Below are 13362 nucleotides of genomic sequence, written 5' to 3' on the forward strand. Positions count from 1 at the left end.
TTTTAAAACGGGGATTGTTCATCTTCTTATCACTGGCTGGGAATAAGTTCTTTATATATTCTGGAGAGACTACATCCTTCATCAAATTTATGTATTACAAGTATTTTCTCCCTGTCTGTGGCTTGCCCTCTTATTCTCTGAATGGTGTCTTTTGAAGCACAAATGTTTTAAATTTTGATTTTTTTCTTTACCCAGCTCACACTTTTTGTGTCTTTAAAAAACAACGACAACTTTTTACAGCCTAGGGAATCTAGCCCATGGCATTGTAATAGCCTTGTCTGGTGACAGATGGCAGCTTCACTTGTGGTGAGCACAGGATAACATACAGACAAGTTGAATCACCATGTTGTATACCTGAAACTCATGTAATGTTGTATGTCAACTGTACACAGAATGAAAAATGAAAGAAAAAATAAAAAAATGAAAAAATGAAAAACAAATGAAAGAAATGAAAGAAATAAAATGAAAAATAAATGAAAGAAAAATTAAAAAAATGGAAGAAAAACCACTTTGCCCTCCATACGGTCACAAAGACTTCCTTTTATTTTTTTCTTCCAGAAGCTTTGCAGTTTTCGTTTTTAGGTTTGGGTTGAAGACCCATCTCTAGTTATACGTGTGCGATTTGGGCGTAGGGTCAAGGTTCATTTTTCCCCCCCATGAATGGCCAGTTGTTCTAGCACCCTTTGTTTGAAAGACATTCCTTTCCTCATTGAATTACTCTGTCAAAAATTAACTGGGCGTATATGAGCCTCACAATTTTTTATTTCTATTAGAACTGAATGAGTCCACATCTGGTCATGCCCACTACTGGCCTCCTTTCCATAGAAAGCCTGTAAGGCAAGCTGATAGCTGGGGGAAAGGAACCCACACGAGATACCTGTTTTTGCACGACACACATATGATGTTTTCTGCTCTTATGGGTGGCTTACTTAATCTTTCCACAAGCTCATAGCCACACACTGTGTTTTGTGTGTTTGTGATACGGGAGGGAAGACATTTCCTGGATGCCACCTCGGTTTCTGCATCGAATGTCTGCGGACTTCAGCTTCTATTCGTTTCTTTGCGCTGGTATTATCAGCTTATAGCTTGAGACTCTAGGACATGGAGATCGTATCTGTGAATGTCATTTCATTTGTAAAGCACCTAGCTCAATGCCCTGGGCGTGTGTGCAATTTAGTCAGTAGGACTGAGGTTATGGCCAATTCACTATCCCCTCAGTTTCCTCATCTATTTATTGGCATGAAGGCTCATCTCTATTTAATTCAATTCAAGTCAGGACCATGGGCTGTTTGTTCATGTAAAGAAAGACCATCTGATAGTAGCTGGGGAAGGAGACTTGACAACTTTAATCAGGCTGATTTGGTTCTCTTGGAGACTATTGATGTGTGATATCTAGAATGCACCATGGCCTGGTCTTTGTTGATATCACCTATCTTTCAGATCAATGTGGTCTGAATAGTTTTTAGAATAGCTGAAATTAAAGGAACTGCTTTGTACCCCTCCACAGTGTGTGCCCGTGGGCCTGGGTTATATCTCTACGTCCCAGCTAGAGTTGATGGCCCCAGCCTGGGAGAATTCTGTGCCTGCTGCCTCGCTCCCAGCACGTATGTACAGGGAAGTCTTCGTCCTGGTGAACACGGAGGGCCACCCTGTCTGGAAAGTGAAGGGAAGAGATATCATGGAACGGCAACATGTACTGGAGGTGAGATGAAGGATATGTGAATGTTGTTGCTTGACAGCCCACGAAGTGGCCCCATGTTGCCATGGTGACGGAAGCCTGTTGACGCTAAGTGTATGAGCAGCTCCCATGTTTTTTATAGCAGCTGGTCAGTGCCACTGCCTTCTCTGAATTGCTGCCCCCCTGAGTGGCTGCGTGGCCCCAGCTGTCCTGATCTCTGTTGACAAATGGTTGTCCTTCACAGTCAAACTACCAGCAGTACTCTAATTAATGAATGTGCTAATTATCCTTCCCTACTCCCAGCACATTTGTCTAACTAACCTGTCAGACGCTGTAAGTGCAGCACAGGCATGATCACGGGGGTGCTGGGAGCAGGGATCTGGGAGCAGAGGGCTGGGCTCACAGCTCGGAGCCGTGGGATAGTTCTAGTTAAACTACCTTTACAACAGTGGGGTGTCTGGGGAATATGTTGTTTCCTGTGACGTGTATTTGTTTTCCTTTCCTTCCTTTTAAAAAAATCTTTCTTGGGGCGCCCGGGTGGCTCCACCGGCGAAGCCTCTGACTTCAGCTCAGGTCATGATCCTGCAGTTCATGAGTTCGAGCCCCCGCGTCAGGCTCTGTGCTGACGGCTAGGAGCCTGGAGCCTGCTTCAGATTCTGTGTCCCTCTGTCTCTGCCCCTCCCCCTCTGTGCTCACACACTCTGTGTCTCTAAAATAAAATAAACTGAACATTAAAAAAATAAAAAATAAATCTCTCTTTAGGGGCCTTGGGCCATTGATTAATGCCCTAGCCTCTGAGGGGCCTGCCCAGCACCGATGCAGAAGCACCAGCGGGTCCCAAACTCTGAAAACTGTTCCCGAAGCAGCATTCAGAGCGGTTGAGGACCTAGCCTTTGAAGCTGGAGGAGCCCGGGTTTGAATCCTGGTCCTGCTCCTTTACTACACGTGGGTCCTTAGGCATGGAGTTTAACCCCTCTGAACTTCAGTTCTAGCCCTTTGGGCAATGGGAGGAGTAACCTGTGCACAGGGCGCTGTGTTGAGAAGCAAAAGCACAGGCCGATCAGGGCCTCGGGGCCTGTGCCCGGTCTGGTCTGGGCCCCGCCAGGCCCGGCTGCCCACCCGGGGACCATCTCCTTAGCAGTGGGAAAGGAGAGCCGGCCGTGTGCTCCCCTCCCCCGCTCCCTGGGCGCCCCTCGTCTTTTTGTTCTGTCTCAGCAGCTCTCTATTGAGATGAATGGCATTTCCAGAGGCTTCACCTCTGATAATGTTCCTCTGCGGCGGCAGCGGGAATCTTAATGTGCGCCCTGTAATTTAACGGCCATCTCGGCTGACTATTAAAACGCTCTTCCCGGGTGAAGTGAACTCGCTCCATCGGCACGTGCTCACGCTGCCAGGGTGACTCCGGGGAGCTCGGATGTGGCTGGCCCCCCGTGGGAGGGAGGGGGGTGCCTCCTGAACTCCTACCAGGGCCTTCTCTTCTAAAGGGGAGATGGCTGGGCATCACCCACCCCCACCGCCAACCCCCCCCCCCCAATCTCCACACCCCCACCCCACCCCACTCCCACCTTACGGGGCCCCTGGAGGCTTGGGAAGCAAGAGGAGAGGTTGCCCTTCTTGGAAGGCAGGAGCCCAGGCTGGGATGATTTTCAAAGACATCGTTGGACTCTGTCGATGCTGTTTGTTGTGTACCTGCGGACACACACTTACACGCCAGAAACACAAACACCCAAGCAGGAAGGAGACTAGGCTGAGCCTTAAAGACATCAGGCTGTATGAGAGAGACACTTCTTTGATAAGTGGGTGTTTCGATCTGGAATTACAAAGAGTGGACAGTCACTGCGTGATAGTATTTACATACACCTGGCATGCCTCCACCCCTCCCAATCTTTCTTTAGGGAACGATATGGAAACCACCAGTTCGTTCGTTTTCCTGCCATCTGGTTGTCCAAGGAATGATATGTGACTACCCAGAGCCCGTGAGATCGTTCTAAGAATTCAGATGAGAGAAGTCAGTCCTTTAGAGTGTGGGGAAAAGCGATCTGCAGAGAGAATAAAGCTGACAAACCAAGAGAAAGTTGAGAGAGGAAGAGAGACTGAAAGACAGAGAGAACTCTATTTGAGAGAGAGAGAGAGAGAGTGAGAATGCCTGACCTCCAAGGCCCAACCACATCTCTGTTCTTTCCAACTTTTGGTTGCTTGCTTCCTTGGATTTTTTTGAGCCAATCATTTCCCCCCTTTTCTTTTGCCCACGCTAGTTTGAGCTAAGTTGCCACTGTTTGCAACGGGAGTACTTTAAAAAGGGACTGGCCTTCGCCTCTGATGCATTATCTCTAAGTTATGATGAGCATTAGAAAGCAACCTCTTTATGAGGGTCAGACTCCTTATCTACCCGGCCCTCAGCAGCTCCTGAAACTTCACCAAACTTCCCATACGAATCAGATCTCATTAAGGTGAATACACAAATCTCGTTCGTGCTGAGCCCCCTAAGCGGTCTTGTGACATCACACCTGGCAGAGTGCCCCAGGCACTCAGAGAGTACTCAAGAGTGTCAAGGCCATATCTGGACGGCCCTAGCTACTGGCCTCCATGCGTCCAAGCTCTGGACACCGCCTCCACGGACGTCTGTCTCTTCTCAGTCGAACGGAGGACACTCAAGCCGGCCTCTCCCACACTACGGCGCAGCTCCCTGCGGCCACCGAGTATAGTGGCTAACGTTCTCTTTCAAAGTGAGGTTTTGATAAAAGCTCCACTCCGTCGCTGCTAAAGAGTTGTTGGGTCTGGGCTGAAGATCGCAGGAATCTCGCATTTTCTGTGTGGCTTCCGAGGGATTGCCATTTACACGGAGAAAGCTGTCCCGTAAAATGCCAGGTCTCTCTTATTCTGTGGCTTATTCTCCCTTATTCTGTGGCTGCTACTCTGGACCCTGCCATGTGTTATGTAGTCAGGGTTTTTTTCCTGGGAATTCAAGAAAGCAGTGACAGCATTCAAAACACAGATCTTTTTGGTGCTCTCTAAATAAAACACAAGTTTTGTTTTTAGTTTACTTATTTTTATTTTTTTATTTTTTTTTTAAAATTTTTTTTTTTCAACGTTTATTTATTTTTGGGACAGAGAGAGACAGAGCATGAACGGGGGAGGGGCAGAGAGAGAGGGAGACACAGAATCGGAAACAGGCTCCGGGCTCCGAGCCGTCAGCCCAGAGCCCGACGCGGGGCTCGAACTCACGGACCGCGAGATCGTGACCTGGCTGAAGTCGGACGCTTAACCGACTGCGCCACCCAGGCGCCCCTAGTTTACTTATTTTTAGAGAGCGAGCGAGAGAGAGAACCCAAGCACGTTCCATGTTGTCAGCACAGAGCCCGACGTGGGGCCCCGTCCCACGAACCGAGAGATCATGACCTGAGCTGGAATCAGGGGTCAGACGCTTAACCAGCTGAGCCACCCAGGTGCCCCTAAAACATAAGTTTTATTTTGTCTTCCCTTCCTGCTCGGCTTCCAAGCCCTGCTTCTCCTGGAAGGTCACACTGAGCCAGGACACTTTGGTGGCTAGTTTAAAAAAAAAAAAAAAAAAAGAAGAAGAAGAAGAAAAAGAAGAAGTCACTGTGTAACTGTGCTGGGACCTTTGGAAATTCTAGTGATGAAAGGCAGGGCCCTCACTTCCTCTTTCTGAGCAGCACAGGGTGTCACCAGACAGGAGCAGTCCTTGCCGGGGAGCCCGAAGCAAACATGGATCGGGAAACCGTGGGCAATATTGTCCTGTTGGCCATTGTCACCCTCATCAGCGTGGTCCAGAACGGTAAGGGAACGCCCTCACTCAGAGGGGGAGACAAAACCGATTTTGTTTGTCAATCGCTTGAAAGTCAGAGGCTCACACCGTTCTCTGTGTCTGTGCACACTTTTGCCCACTTTCCCCTTATTTGTATTTGTTTTCTTTTTGCTTTGAATGTATAGGATATATGCATTTATGCATGACTTTGGGGGTTTCCTTCTGGTATTTCTTGCACTTCAATGTTGGTGACTAACCATGTTTGTAAAGCCGGGGCTGCGATCTAGAAGCTTTATAAAAACCCTTACTAAAGTGTCTGCAGTCAGCATTTTAACTATTAATTACTGTGGCCAGAGACCGGGTGGGAGGCAAGAAGTCTAGAAAGGGAAAGTGAAATACATGTTGTCTCAAGACACTGGGCTTTTGTTAAGCGCAGCTGGGCTGACTTCAGTGAAACTGACGTTACCTGTCACCTGTAGGCTAAAAAAAAAAAAAAAAAAAAATTGAATTTGGATAGTGGGAGGAAGAAATCACCTTATTATCATTTATCTCTGTATTGCTTCTTTTTTCTTTGGAAGAAAGAGATTCTTTGTAATACTTTTTTTTTTCCTAGCGATGTATAGTTTTGAAGCATTTTTCATACGCATTATATATTAACTATTAATGTAAAAAGAGAGAGGAAACATTTTTTCTTGCACGGGGTTTGCATTTCCATCCACCTCGCTATCACTTAAGAAAACCGAGCAAGGAAGAAAGAAATACGCAAGGTACCGGGACCTGAAAAAGACAAGACCGTGTAGCATTTTCTCTTTAAAGTTACGAGTTAGGACTGCCACAGATTCTTTAAGTATTTCCAGTGGCTTTGTGTTTTGCAGTTTATTAAGATAGAGGAAAAAGGAAAGTAACTACCAAGGGCGGCTGTTACCACTTAATGGTAATTATTGCGTGTTCACACACTGTTGTCACACTTTGGAAATTTGAATGTTTCACCAATTTGGGATCCTCTGTTATTTCCCCCCAACTTGAACCTGGACAGAGGCTGAGGATTAGCCTTCTGAACCCTGAGTAAGGCTTCCCTGAGACCTCCCCACACCAGAGAGACCTGCTTTCCCCTGTATGTTTCCTCTGTGGAACAACAGTTGGCTGCTTTTTGACCCAACCATTTTCATGTTAAACCCACACAATAAAGTGGCAGCTCCGAGAGGGAACAGGTGGGTTGTTTAGTCTGCCATTCCTCGAGCCATTGCTATTTCCGGCAGGCGTCAGGACCTCCCTTGGCCTTGCGAATCAGCAAGGGATTCATTTATTCAACGTGCAGGGACACCCCCGCCCCCCGCCCTTGTGATGGTCAGAGTCCTGGCTTTATGGGGACATAGCTGTGGGGTGGGTGTCCCAGTTAAGAAAGGATAGCGAAAAGAGATGACCAGGCAAGGTCAGTAGGAAGCCTTCAAAGACCGTTCTGGTTGGGTGAGTGGGCGGTGCTTTTCCAGCTCTGTGTAGGGTCTCCCCTCCCACCCTCCCCTTTGTAAATGGCAACGTAACTGACAAATACCGGTGGACCCGGGAGCCAGTGCCTTGTCACTGGCCAGTGTGGATGGGGCTAAGCTAGCTGGAAGGCTGTAGGTCACCCCGAACTGCTCCCTCTCGGTTCAGAGCTGAGCTGGGGAGGCCGCAGGGTCTCCTGTTGTGAGAATAGAGTCTCTTCATCGCTCCCGAGATGCAGAAACCCGGTCCGGGCCTGTCGAGTGGTCCCGGGCTTTTCCCCGGGTGCAAAGCAAGCCCCTGATCCGACTTGAGGGGGATGGCGAAGTTCCTAATTATTTTTGGCAGATGAGATTAAGTCTTCTTCCTTGGTACGGTGTGGAAGGGGAGATGATAGGCGGCCAAAATGTCTGAGCCTTAAACAGCCGCGGAGTGGGGGCCTTGACTTTTGGCAGGCCATTTCAGAGAGATGGCGACACAACACAGTGGCCTCGCTGCTAGAGCTCCAGCCCTGATGCGGGATGAAGGCTGCCCGGTGGGGAGCTGCAACCTGGACCAGGGTGGAGCCACCGTTTGGGGGCCCGGAGACGTTTTCAGGCTCTTTTTGAAGCCACATGAAAGCCATGCTTTCCCCTCTGAGGCCGAGACCCGGACTGCCGTGTGATGTGGAGACCGCTGGGTGAGGCCTTTTACTTGTGACCGTCCAAATGTGCCCATGTCGGGGAACAAGACAATCCAAACGAACCCGGAAGAGTAATATCTGTGCTCGCTTACACCTGGGCTTTCAGCGACGAACGCAAAGGTTCAAGTGCCTGTCCCGAACCTCTCTTTGCAATGCTAATTAACCTCAAGGTTGCAACCGTGGGTCCCTCCTCAGAGAGTTCAGAAAATATGCAAAAACGGTGCCTTTCTCCTCCCTGCCCCGCCAATGCCACTTCAAACCCTTCCTCTTAGTTTTAAAAAATATTTCCGTGTTGTCGCCCGGCACCACAGACGTTGTCTTTGCCCCCACGACAGAGAGGTCCGGTCCGCATGTGTCCGTGATGGTGTCCTGGGTCTGTGCTCTCTGTTCACTGTGTGAGAACCTCATTTCCCAGAAAGAGGCCAGAGCCCAGCCTTCCCCCAGAGCCCAGAACTTCCCCCTCCGACTCTGAAACGTTGTTGAGTCATCAAGATCTTTGAACCTGTGGCCCTCTTCCAGCTCGATCCAGCAAAACACAGATCTGGAAGCACAGAGCAAGTTTCAAATACGTCGTTCCAAGAAAGCGGGGCCAGAACCACCAAAGGCTGGTTTCCAGGGAATGCAGATAGATGCATTTCCTATAATAGCATCCAGGAGGGCCTCCGACCCCTCCTGCCGAGGTGCCAGCAGTGTTGACATGCAGAAACACGCAGGCGATACGCATGGGTTTGGAGAAAGTGATTTCCATAAGCAGCCCAACTAGTTAGCTTGAGAGGAGAAGGTGAGCCGAGGGGAAGGGCCACTGAGCCCATGCATGGAAGCCTGAGTGGCAGCAGAGAAGAGATGTCCTCTGGCAGGAGAGCTGTTCCGGCCGGCCCTTCTGGTTGTGGGGAAAGGCGGTGGGAACTGGCATCATCCTCTCTCCTCAACTCTCTTCTTACCGTGAAGCCAGGAAGGGAGACATCGTGGCCCTGCTCTCGCAGGGGTTTGTGAGCATAGGACAAGGAGGGCTAGAGAGCTGGCGGGGAACACCTCCATTTCCGTGCCATCCCTGGTACTTCCCACCCCCACACCACACTCGAAGTGAATCTCGCGGGCACCATATTGGAAGACCTAACGGCCCAACGTAGGGTTAAATGGGCCGTGGAAACAGGACTCAGGAGGCGCCCCCAAAGCAGAAATCTTATTTGCAGCATTCTCAACAGCTCCGGCCTGGACCCTCCCGTGATAGAGAGCTCACGGCTACTGGACTCCCCCTTTCCCTTGTTAGGTGTATGGGGAGTTTGCTTTGTGTCGAGCATGGTGCTTTGTGCTGGGCATAATACTATTTCACTGAATCCTTGCAGCCTGTGAATTATATCTATATCTATATCTATCTATCTATCGATCGATCGATCCTATTTTACAGATAAGCAAAGTGGGCCTTGGAGAGGCTAGAACAATGGTTGGACTGAGATTCAATCCAATTCCAAAAAGTAGACGCTTATGCTATGTTTATTGCCTCAAATTCATTTGTTCAAACGCTCCCTACTCAAGAAGTTCTTTCTTACGCTGCTGAAATCTACTGCCCTGTAACTTCTATCCACTGGTCCTGTTCCTATTGTCTGGAAAAGCTTGGACTATGCTTGCTGCTTCTAGGTTTACAGAGTCAGCTATCCTGTCATCAATGTATCATTTCCTTTGTGACTTGGTTTCCAGAGTCCCTTGTCATTGGGTTACACCTCCCACCATCTTGCCCTGGGGGGGGGGGGGCTTTCTAAGATGCAGACAGACGCTTCCTGTACAGGGAAACTCACTCTTCCTGAGATCCAGACATCAATCCTATTAAGATAATCACAGTGCATTATTCTTTTGAACACTTGTTATCGCACTGCTGGCTCGTATTAACTTTGTGCCTAACTAGTCCTCAAGATCTTTTTATGTGATCCTGAGAAAGCTGTTTGCCTTCTCTGACTCCCAGCTTCCCTCACACAAGTGGGGCTACGATAACTTCCGTACGTGTCTGTTGAATATATCGCACAGAGAGGCGCCCGGGTGACCCGGTCGGTCAAGCGTCCAACCTTTGATCTCAGCTCAGGTCTTGGTCTCAGGGTTGTGAGTTTCAAGCCCCGCACTGGGCAGAAGCCTACCCAAAAAACAACAAACAAACAAACAAACAAAGCCACCCTGCAATGGAACAACCTAGGGAAAGTAGTCTGCGGTGCCCGGCTTGCGGTGTGTGCTCCTTAGTGGTCGGCAGCCTTTTCTCTGTGTCTCTGACTCTGGCGCTATCTCTCTGGTTTGGCTCACCGTCAGCTGGCCAAGATAAGCGTATCAATGGTCTCTGCGCTCGAGGTTTCTGTAACATGGTGGAAGATAACACGGGGGGTGGGGTGTGAATGGGTGGCGAAGCGTGGGCAAAGGAAGGCAAATTCGTTCAAGTGTAGCTAAGAAGGAGGGACAGGGAAAGCCTCGTGGGCTGGGCAGGCTTGCTTTTTTGTTTATGGGTAGGAGAGATCCGATATGTTTCTAGGGTCAAGAGAAGGAGGAAAAAAGAGAAGGAAGGTTCAGGAATTGGGGAGAACACTGATGAGACAAAGGCCCAGAGAGGTGGCAGGAATGGGCTGGAAGTCACAGGTCGAGGGCAAGCCCTGCAAACGAGGAAGGGGTCTGTCTGAGCAGGAGAGAGAGAAGGCAGGCAGGCACAGAGAACATAGCCACGTCATGCTGCTGGTTGCAGAAATCACCTCTGACTTTCTTTTTTTTTTTTAACTTTTTTTTTTAATGTTTTTTATTTATTTTTGGGACAGAGAGAGACAGAGCATGAACGGGGGAGGGGCAAGAGAGAGGGAGACACAGAATCGGAAACAGGCTCCAGGCTCCGAGCCATCAGCCCAGACCTGACGCGGGGCTCGAACTCACGGACCGCGAGATCGTGACCTGGCTGAAGTCGGACGCCTAACCGACTGTGCCACCCAGGCGCCCCACCTCTGACTTTCTTAATACTATCTCTGCTACCTGTTCAGAGGCGAGGGCCTCTTAGGTTCTGGACCCTTAGGTTTCGGAACCCTTAGGTTCTGGAAAGCCAGTGAGCAGACTTCCTGCTGTCCTTTGTGCTAAGAAGACATTCAGAACAGACAGATGTGTACTTAAACCCCATGTGGCTCGTGGGTCCCCTGTGGTGAGCTGCAATGTGACAGCAACAGGAAGAAAATATCCTCATCTGCCCCCTTGGATCTGAGTCCCCAGCTTCACTCTTCCCCAGTGGGGTGGCTCTGAGAATGCCACCCAACCCCCCTGAGTCACTGGGGCCTTGTCTACAAAGTGGAGACAGCATGGCTCACTCCGCGGAGTGGGCACAAGGCCCATCGAGGCCAGGTGTCTGCTGGAGGGCGATGCCCCCTGCTTACCAGCGGGCCCGTAGCTGCTATGCCCCCAGACAGGCACGTTGCTCGGGTACGGCTGTGCTTTTGCCCAAAAGGAAACCAGAGAAGGCTTTTATTCCTATACATGGTTGATAAGGCATCCATTTCACAGCTTTTTGAGGAGCTAATATCAAGCTGATGAAAAGGGATCCCACAGGGACCCCTGATATTCTGGAAATAGGAGCAGAGGAGTAAAGAGAGGGAAGGGAGAGAGACCTTCATCCCTTCCCGCTCCATACTATCTATAGACAGACCCTTGGGATTCTGGCTTCTCGGCTTCCGCCCACCGTCCCACCTTAGCGGGCTCCCTATCTTCCGCTGTCCCGGTCCTGACCCCTCTGGACGCTCCCCATGCAGAAGACGGAGTGGCTTCCTGCTTCCACCACTTGCTCAGCTTATCCCTGCCAGTGACTCCTTGTGGCTCATGAGATGGGCATGAATTCTGATTTTCTTACCGCGGCTCACATCAAGGTCACAGTCACGCCACCAAATCCGGCAGGCGCTTCTCAACTATCCTCTTCTCCAGGCCTGGGCTCGCTTAGTGCTTTCTCTCTCGCTGTCCACCCTGTGGGCACCGCACGTGGCCCCCACCAGCTCTGCGTTCCCCTCCATCCGCGCTGGGCGCACTGGATAAATTTCATCTAAGTGTTTTTGTTCGCGTTTACGGTCTGCCTCCTCCTCTTCCACCCCCGCCAGAGCATGAGCTTCTCAGGCCAGCGTCCTTTGTGTGTTTTGTTCTCGGATGCAAGCTAAGTGTCTGGCTCGTGGCAAGTCAGAGGTTAGTAGAGACAGCTGCTGAGTGAATTTCTGGCAAATGACGTTTGACAGAAGACATCCGGGGCTGTTTGGAGGGCACACCGAGGAAACATTTAACGTTCTAGTAAATAAGGGGACGACAGGCTCATGAACGGCCCGTGGTAAACCAGATCCAAACCTTTCCCTCTGTCAGGGTTCTTTGCCCACAAGGTGGAGCATGAAAGCAAGACACAGAATGGGCGAGCTTCCAGAGGACGGGAACACTTGCCTTTGAACGCGTCTACACTGCCAAGTGAGTTCAAACCCTGATACTGCAAACTAACAGTGGGGCCCTGGGCAAAGGGGGCCTTCCTACTGGAGTGAAGGCCACCATCAAGGCTACATGTCTGTCTGGTCGACCTTCAGAGTGCCAGGAAGCAGAGCTCCCAGGGACGATTGAACCTCACCTGGGTGGGGGGTTGGGGCACCCTTGGTCATCTTAATAAGGGCTAGTGTTTAAAAAGGAATTAGGGGTTAGTGGGGGGGTGGGGAGTGCGATCGCCGCAGCTCCCCGTGCTCCAGCCTCTGAGCCAGTCACGTAGCCGCGGCGTTACCGACTTCCTGGGGAATCCGTCCAAAGGGACTACCATGCAAACCAGCCATGCAAACTCATCGGCTGGCTTTGGAGGCAACAGGTGGGACGCGATGGTGACAGCCTTCAGCTCACTGTCCCTTGCGTCCCCCTTGGGGGGACTTCTGGAGGTGTGCCGGGACCTTTCGTAACGCCCGCTCTCCTTGAGCAACCAGAACAAGAGGGGAGCTGTGCAATTCCTCCCCATCCCCCCCACCCCCCCACCCCCCCCCATTCTTTACTTTTGAATAAAAAGCTGTTTGAAAATACCTGAGCAGCTCAGAGAAGGAGATGGGAGCTACTCGGGATGCAAATCTGAATGGACGTTATTCACACACGCGTTTTTCCTTTACGCAGAATGTATTTGAACAGCAGTTTCAGGCAGCGGCCTGTCTGCTTCTCTGTGCCTGTGACCAGGGGCCTGTCACGGGGAAAGGCTTCGGAGAGGAGCTGGCCAAGGAGCTGGCCTTCAGTCTCAGCTCGGAGGTGGCTCTGATGGCCGCAGAGATCTTTCCACAGGGGCAGTCGTGGATACCCAAGGAAATTGTCACAGGCTGATATCCAGGTCCCTTCACCCTTTCTGAGCCCTTTGCCTTTTGGGCTCGGGACCTGAGGCCACTCCCGAGTGCTCGAAGCCCCTCCAAGACCTCCCCTTCACTCGGGCCCTCGCCACCTGCCGTGGGGCCCCCCTCGCTCACACTCTGCTGTCCCCAGTAGGGTCATTCCAGCAGTCTGGTCTCAGGGAAATCCTTTGCTAAACTACCTACGGGGATATTTCTCTTTTAACATGTGGACCTTCGGGGTATTAATTCTCAGAATCAGTCGGAAAAGTTTAAAGATGTGTCTGAAGCCATTTTAGACACCGACACTTAAAGGAGCGCAGGGAACGTACGTAGGGCGCATCTGTCTTTGTGCCATTTGCAGGGGGAGCCGTGAGAGCGCCTCTCAGACACTCTGCGTGCGAGAGGTGCGAAGAAGGTGTCT

The 13362-nt window shown here is 50.5% G+C and overlaps 1 protein-coding gene across 5 annotated transcripts in view; it reads left to right on the forward strand.

Annotated features, from left to right (window-relative positions):
• Positions 1–5352: 5352 nt before the first annotated feature.
• The window catches only part of LOC115509353 (arachidonate 5-lipoxygenase activating protein), a 29035-nt gene continuing 21025 nt past the window's right edge, over positions 5353–13362 (forward strand). For 3 of the 5 annotated variants that reach the window (XM_030308746.1, XM_030308777.1, XM_030308795.1), the window contains exons 1-3: positions 5353–5474; positions 11962–12060; positions 13303–13356. In XM_030308746.1, coding sequence (XP_030164606.1) covers positions 5405–5474; positions 11962–12060; positions 13303–13356 — 223 coding nt within the window. In that variant the 5' untranslated portion in view covers positions 5353–5404. The remainder of the gene's footprint in view (positions 5475–11961; positions 12061–13302; positions 13357–13362) is intronic. The other 2 variants (XM_030308771.1, XM_030308800.1) reach the window with 2 other exon arrangements.

The sequence above is a fragment of the Lynx canadensis genome, chromosome A1 (genome assembly GCF_007474595.2).
Source record: "Lynx canadensis isolate LIC74 chromosome A1, mLynCan4.pri.v2, whole genome shotgun sequence".
Classification (NCBI taxonomy): Eukaryota; Metazoa; Chordata; class Mammalia; order Carnivora; family Felidae; genus Lynx; species Lynx canadensis.